This window comes from Pinus tabuliformis, chromosome 5_2 (genome assembly GCF_031772625.1).
Source record: "Pinus tabuliformis cultivar Carrire ecotype Pingquan chromosome 5_2, CPIR1, whole genome shotgun sequence".
Lineage (NCBI taxonomy): Eukaryota > Viridiplantae > Streptophyta > Pinopsida > Pinales > Pinaceae > Pinus > Pinus tabuliformis.
In genome coordinates, this window is record NC_142306.1 from 963,691,759 (window position 1) to 963,699,733 (window position 7,975).

The 7,975-nt window shown below is 36.6% G+C and overlaps 1 protein-coding gene across 1 annotated transcript; it reads left to right on the top strand.

Annotated features, from left to right (window-relative positions):
• The first annotated feature begins 2,791 nt into the window (after positions 1-2,791).
• On the top strand, positions 2,792-5,178 carry LOC149162500 (structural maintenance of chromosomes protein 5-like). Its single transcript, XM_089435193.1, has 5 exons — positions 2,792-3,259; positions 3,447-3,624; positions 3,749-3,902; positions 4,498-4,571; positions 5,149-5,178. The coding sequence occupies exons 1-5, from the start codon at positions 3,159-3,161 to the stop codon at positions 5,176-5,178; spliced, it is 537 nt and encodes a 178-aa protein (XP_089291319.1). The 5' UTR covers positions 2,792-3,158.
• Positions 5,179-7,975: the final 2,797 nt, after the last annotated feature.

Genomic DNA, 7,975 nt, shown 5'->3' on the forward strand with positions numbered 1-7,975 from the left:
CAATACATATATATACATGTCGAAGCATTCATAAACCCCAATCCATTAACCTTGGGTTAGAACATAAATGTAGTTCACTTGACCAGATCTACAAAATACCATGGGCAGAAAACCATCATGGCCAAAACCATGTGCAAAACCCAACAATACAAGGGACGAATATTGCCTCGTGGAAAGAATATAACACACACCCAACAATACAAGTGTCGATTGCAAAGAAAAAGTGCACAATGCCTTAGGAATAATTCCAACACATGTACCCATGATAGATAGGATCCACTAATGCAAAGGAATGTGTTGGAGCCACCTCTTAAAGATGTGCAAAAACTGCCTTTCACAAAGAATGACACTTGGGTTTCCTATAGAAAGGGACTTGAAAACTTAGAAAACAAGTGTAGAATCACTCTAACAACTAGAAACTATAGTTCACATGATCAAAGGGAGGCTCCAAAATTTGGATGCAGGCCAAAATTTGGAGGGTGTTGTAGCAGCGACAACACTTGGAGATTCACTAGAAGAACATTGACTTCTTTGTTTAGATCTCGCTTTATACCCAGAGTCTAGTCTTTTATGAAGTATTGATTTACCATGTGGGTTACCTCAACTTCCCCATTTATCCTAGTTATATTGTAGTCTCTCTCATTCCCTTTCTCTGCTCAAACACAATTACAAGGCTAATCATATCATAATTGTTTCAATTGGGGAGAAGGATGGTGTATATTTACAAGTTTAGAATGATCAAAGTTTTAGTTACATATTTGGTCTTGCTCCACTACCAACATGCTTGTTCAGTACCCTGACAGAGTCACTTTCAAGAAACACAAGAATTGCTTCATTGCCAACTATCCTATTCAGTACCTCGGTGAAGTTTCTTGCTTCACCTCTTTGCAAAAGAAGTCTTTCTCTTCTTTCACCCCTTGTTTTATTTTATTTTCAATATGCTCATTGGCATTTTATCGGTGTTTATATCGACAAGGTGGAAGAGGGATCTCGACTTATTTAGAGAAAGAGAGGGTGTTCCTTTTTGCAAAGACTCTTATATACCTCTAAAATTGATGTGCTCAATTTAGTTTTCTCATTTCCATTCTCTACTCGATTAGATCTGTAGGCCAAAACACCATTCAATTATAATACCGAGTCAAGGAATTAATACCCTAAAATAGATACAAGCATCATGGCTATGGTTAGAGCTTTCAGTTTAAATGAATCATATTTTCCATTCAAACATTATTGACCTTGAAAATGTTAGACCTAGGCAAAGAAGAGGGACCAAAAGTTAACCAAGCATTGGTGAATGTCACAAAGCCATTTAAAATTTTTGCCACATTTCTCATAACGTAAAAAAGACACCTTCACACAAGGTCTTATTTACATACACGGACCGAAACAAAGTAAAGACGAAAATAAAATACGTGACAAAACAAAAAGGAAAACAGAACATGAAAGAAATATGTACATAGGTAGAAATGCAGCCCTAGTTTTTTTTTTTTAAATAACGCTTGAGATTTTGGCTATTAACGAGAAGGGAGTCAATTTTACCATCTAAGGATTGGAGATGATCAATATGGTGGCCAAGCTTATCATGAATGAAAAAGGTTCCAATCCACATGGATTGAAATTTGGTGTGTTTACCTTTCTCTTCACGGGCCTTATCCCACTTCAATACTAGGTCTCCCACACAAAACTCCTTGTTCCTTGTAGATTTCTTGTCAAAAAATCAAATGGTAGCCGAATTTGACCTCTGCCTTCGAGCCAAGGGCTCCTTCACGGCCACCTAACATAACCAATAATCGATCACCGTCTAAAAAATACATTTAAAATAATTCAATAAAATAAATTATTTCTAGATATAAAGTTAACATTACACATTTCATTTTATTTTTTTGGTCAAATTAAAAAAAATTCACAGTCAACGCATTTGCGAATGCGTTATATCCTACTGTGGCAGGAATAATAAAGAGTAATGATTGCAATATAACTGTTTATTATGTATTGTGCAATAAGATGTTCAAACTCTCAGCTAATAATAACTCAGATAAATACTAATAAAAAAATGTATAAACAATTAAAAAATCATTTATATAATTAAACTTTGTTAACTCAGAACAAATTTAATATGTTTAACTTAACTAATTAAAAGTCAAAACAATATCCATTACATCATTACAATACCCATTACATTATATTATATTACCGTTCAACAATATAATAAAAGTTAAATAAAAAAATGAACTCTTAAACAAATTTACTCTTCTTTTCAATGTGGGAAAATTCATTTTTTTTTATACTTAATAGTTTCTTTTACACTAAATTATAAAAGTTAAATAAAAAAATGAACTCTTAAACAAATTTACTCTTCTTTTCAATGTAGGAAAATTCATTTTTTTTAATACTTAATAGTTTCTTTTACACTAAATTATATCTAATTAAAAGTCAAAACAATACCATTACATTATATCACTGAACAACAATATAATAAAATTAAATAAAAAAATGAACTTTTAAACAAATTTACTCTTCTTTTCAATGTGGAAAAATTCATTTTTTTTGGTACTCAATAGTTTCTTTTACACTCAATTATATAAAAGTTTAGGAATATCAAAAATTTCCAACAAACATTCCACCTATCATTAAAAAGACTAATTGAATAAAATATATTTAAATGCTAATAGAAGTACAATAAAAAAATTGACAAAACAATCAAAATTCAACTATTAAAAAATAACAATATTTTATTAGAATAAAGTAAAGCGGGGTTTTGTTGATTTAACGACTCCATTCAAAACGCTCTTTCGTTGCGCAGAATAAAATGAAAGGATGCTCGGACCCATGGGCTCCTCGAGTTTAGTTTAGTGCCCTCGTCGAATTTGCAGTAAGTCGATCAAAAAGCATGCAACGAAGGCCCCTGCAAAAATATTTTACACGCGGCACTGAACGCCGAAAATCTTGAAATAGCTCAAAACGACAGCCTAAATCACTGAAGTAACTCAAAACACCCTCCACCAACACCCTGCTCCCGTTATGTCGAAAAATTTGCTTTCATTTAGTAGTACTGAGCTTCTGTGTAGGAGAATGGCTTACCTCCGAAGGTAGACGGGAGCAGGTTTCTTCCTTTCTATATTGCGAAGGCGCGAAAATCAGAGTACGCGCTGCCCTGCATGCATAGCGGAAAAGCAGAAGCTACTCGAACAGTGGGGCATGTAATAATGGGAACGGACAATCAGCCGCCTTCCAAACGGGCCAGAAAATCATTCAAGAGGTATGCATTCTATATTCTCCACAATCACCGTCTTTTTTCCTCTGGAAATATCCACTCTGCAACTTTCAGGGCATGCATTGAAGGTTTTAATGCGTTTTAAAACTGAAATATCTATTATATGAAAGAACTAGAGCGCAATTATTTTTACATTTGCCAATTGCCGCACTGTGTTGTTTTATTGGTCCAGGGGCGAAGATGATTATTTGCCGGGGAACATAGTCGAAATTGAGATGCATAACTTCATGACCTACGGCCACATAAAATCCAGGCCAGGGTCACGGCTCAACCTTGTAATTGGTCCGAACGGAACGGGGAAAAGCTCTCTAGTATGTGCAATTGCTATAGGTCTCGCCGGAGAACCCCAGGTTGACATTTCCTTCGTTTTGTGTGTATATATCATTTGCTATGGTATTTCTGTTAAGAATCCACGTGAACACTGGAAAATGAATACGATTTCTTTCTGAATACAAATGCTGGTTTTTGCCGCAGTTACTGGGCAGAGCATCGAATATTGGCGATTATGTGAAACGAGGAGAAGAGTCGGGATGGATAAAGATCTCCTTGCGCGGAAATTCTGTAGGAGAGACGATTACTATTACACGGAAAATTGACAGACAGAATAGGTCCGAATGGCAGATTAACGGTATGGGCGAGAAGCTTATGTTAGTTTGATTTATGGGCATTTTTCCTGGAGTTGGCATGATCTTGTCGATGAATTAGTCTATTTTGGAATTGTCATCAAGTTGTCAGTTTAGGAAGTTCTGTTTGCGATAAGGAGAGAAGCAAAGTAACATGACTTGGACTGGGCCAAAACTTGGCGATTCCGAAATAGAGAGTCAACTCGGTGCAAATGTCGGCCTTAAGTCAACTTATTCGAAAGATCAGGGAACATGAACTTAACAAAATCCAGGACCTTAGACGAAACTTTTGAATGCTTCCTTTCACCATTAACACTGCCCAATGGAGTTGATCTTTGGGTAATAAACATCAAAATGTAACATTTTCCACTCGTAGCCAAGCTAGAACTTAAAAGATCAGGATTTTGTCTCATTATGCGACATGAAAGTGATGATATTCAATTTTCATTTATTATTAGATCATTTTGTAATTCTGAGTAATCGGAAGGGGAGAATCCCTATGTGCTATTGTCGTATATAGTATTGTTTCAATACATTTGAACGTTAAAGCTTAACTCCTTCATACGTCTAATGTGTTCCATGCTAATTGTGAATCTTTAGGGCGGACGATACCAAAAAAGGATGTTTTAGACACTGTTCACAAGTTCAATATCCAAGTGGGCAATTTGACACAGGTATTGATATCTCAACCAACTGTTTTATGAGTGGAGCAATTTTTTTTTCGATCACACTCTGACAAGCTTTTGTCAATTCAAGTTTTGAAATGTCCTACTTTGCTGTCATCATTATTCTTTTATGTGAAATTTTTCATTAAATTCATGGTTATTTTTATTCTAGTTAGAATTTATGACCATGCCATGGGCTATAAGTTCTCATTTTATTGAGTTTCTAATCTTTGAAGGTTGTTTTGTGTTGTGGAACCATCCACCATTGCTCTAGTTAGATACACAAGCGAAATGTAGTTATATGTTCATGTCTGTATATTGCTTAACTACTTGGTTACTTTTTTCTAGCAGAAGCTTTGGTAATTTTGAAATAGTTAAAACAAGTAGTGGTAGATAACATTCCTTAATTGAAAATGAATCACAACATATCTATGGTACCAGGGCTATTTCTTTGTATTTTTCATTTTCGTTTATTTATAGCTGGAGGTTATATTTTTGTATTCACATATTGTTTAATTTTTATTAATTCTTCCTTGGAAAAAAGTGGTAAACCTTTTATTAGATATAAAATGTGTATATTCTGCAGATGCATTTTTCAGCATTTTCAGAAAAGTAAACTTACAATCCCTTTGGTATTGGAAGCATCCCTTCCTATCCACCTTCACATTGTTTTCTGAAAAACATTCTTTCATATTTACAGAAAAAAATTAGGCCTTTATTGTCTATCTAGTCTATACGAGCTTTAATGTCAAAAATGTTGACAGCCAATAGCATAGCCTGTGTATAAAATCTCAGTACTAATCCATCCTACAGCTATAGGGATTCCACTGTAATGTCAGAAAGGGTTGAAAGCCATTCCGTATAAAAGAATATTCCAGCAAAACTGTGTATGTAACAACATTGTCATGGTAAAAAAAAGAGAAACTCTGAAATGTCGTCAGGCCTGAAAGGAGTTTAACAAGATCATTGCTTGGCTGCCATTGGCGAGCCTGGCTAAAGAAATTCCTCAGGCAGGCCTAGCAAGCCTGTACCATTTTTAAAGGCTTCTAAAAGATTTTTTGAGCAAAACTGCATATGAAAACCTGAAGCAAATTAGAGGTATTTTCCAGCAGAAATGCAAATGTGTTAAAATTGGCAACTAGGGCCAAACTCCATGTGGGTCACCTCATTTATGGAAACTGATATTTTTCTTGGATTCCTCTCATCGAGAGGTGTAGGATTGATCTAACATTCATCCGATTCTGACATGTATTCATGGAAATATGAATTTATTTGTATTTTTTGACAATTTGTCAAGGTTGGCCAGCAAGTAAAATAGTGTTTTACACCCCCAGCTTATCTTCAACTTGACATATAAGAAGAGGAAAAATAAAAAGGGCTTCATGGGTTCCTTATCACACTTCCCGGCTGAAGACAAGCTCTGTGAGAAATCTGACTATCATGGATGGAAGATGTCTCTTGATCTGACATTGGAAGAGCAGGAAGTGTTGGACTACGTGAGTGGTAGAATTACGGAGCCTCCATCAAATGCACCGCTGCTACAAGGAACAAGTACATTAAGGGTGAAGTCAAAGTGAAGAAGATCATCCGAGACTCTATTGACAAGCGTCTGGTGGCCTACATTTCCAAATTGAACACCTCCAAGGAGATCTACGATAGACTGGTAAGCTTGTTTAAAGTTAGTGATGCAAATCGAGTTTTGTTCCTCAAAAATAAGTTGAAGGATATTAAGAAGGGCAAGGACGAGGATATTCAATCCTACTTCTTAAGGATCACTGAGATCAAGAATGATCTCCTATGAATTGGGAAGTCATTTCTGATAGGGAACTAACTATCACTACCCTTGGAGGGCTCCCATTCGAATGGTATGTATTTAGAACCACTATTCTCAACAATGATTGAATTCCAAGATTTGAAGAATTGATGGCAAGATGCATTCAAGAAGAGACAAGGATGGTGGAGCAAGAAATGCCTCAAGCAAAGGCAACCCCACTACTTTCTCCTCTCATGCCAAAAGGAGAAAATTTATATGGGTCTAAAGGTCATTTCAAAGGAAAGCCTGGATCAAAGGGTGGAAGGAAGGGAAGATGCTTCGCTTGCAATAAATTTGGCCACTATGCGAGGGAGTTTCCAAATAGAAAGGACACGTCACATGATGATGATCAAAATCACCCGAGGGGCAACTCCAACCACAATCAAAAGAATGGTAGGTTCAATGGCAAAGGAAAGAGGAATGCGGGAAATCAAGGAAGTGGTCAACCCTCCAAGAAAGCAAGGAACTCCAGGTATGAATCAAATTTTGTTAACAATAAGCAAGATGAATATTATCTGATATCGACCCTCTCCACTACCTCTTCTCCGGACTCGTTGGGCAATTGGCTTATTGATAGTGGTGCCTCAAGGCACTTCATTGGCTACAAGGAAGCTCTCTCTAATCTGATAGAGAAGGAGACAAACTTGGAGATTATTCTTGGAGACAATTCCACCTATCTCGTAAAGGGTGTAGGGAATGTTACTCTTCAATTAAATCAGGGTAACACAATTCATTTGCAAGAAGTCTTATATGTACCTGATCTCAAGAAAAATCTGGTGTTCATTTCGGCAATGGAAGATAAAGGCTACAAGGTGGCCTTCATTGATGGCAAGGTACGTGTATGGAAAATGAATTTTAAAGATGCTTTTACTCTTGGGCTTCGGGTTGACTCTTTATATCAAGTTGGAGGAAGTTTGTGTGAAAATTCTATCACTGCAGCAACTGATTTACTTTTGCTACTTATTTCATCATAAGTTATTCATGAAATTACTTCAACAAACATTAAAATATATACTGTTGCAGATATCACATCGTAATACAAAAACAAAAAATATCCACACATTGACACAGTTATTTTGGACTAATGTCCTCGGAAAAACCCAATGTGGGAAAACTAGTGCAGCAAGGGAGGATTTTATTATTCAACAATTTTCTTGTACAACAGGGTGCGAAACTGGCTTACCCACAGATAGACAAACTTCCAGCACTTTCCTAAACCCAACGTAGCCAAATTGAGCTCTGCTACAGCTTGAAACCCTCTGCGTCAGCCTACTGATGCTCTGTGCAGCCTCTGTGTAGATGACGCAGGCCCTTCTAACTCTGCACAGTCTCTACTGCCTCTGCGTGGCTTCCTCTGGCTCTACGTCTGCCTCTTTTGCACTGATCTCCCGTCTCTCTGTTCCGTACTTGCTGCCTCCTGACTGCTCTCCAGACCACTGGTTCAATTTCTCAGCAAACCCCGCTCCAGAAATTGAACTGACTGGTCTCCCTTAGTTTTTTTCTCCAAGTGTCCCTCAAGCCTCCTTTTATACTTTTTTTGTTGACATCTCAACGATTGAGATTAAGCCCCTAATCAACGACTAAGATTAGATCTGGCTTG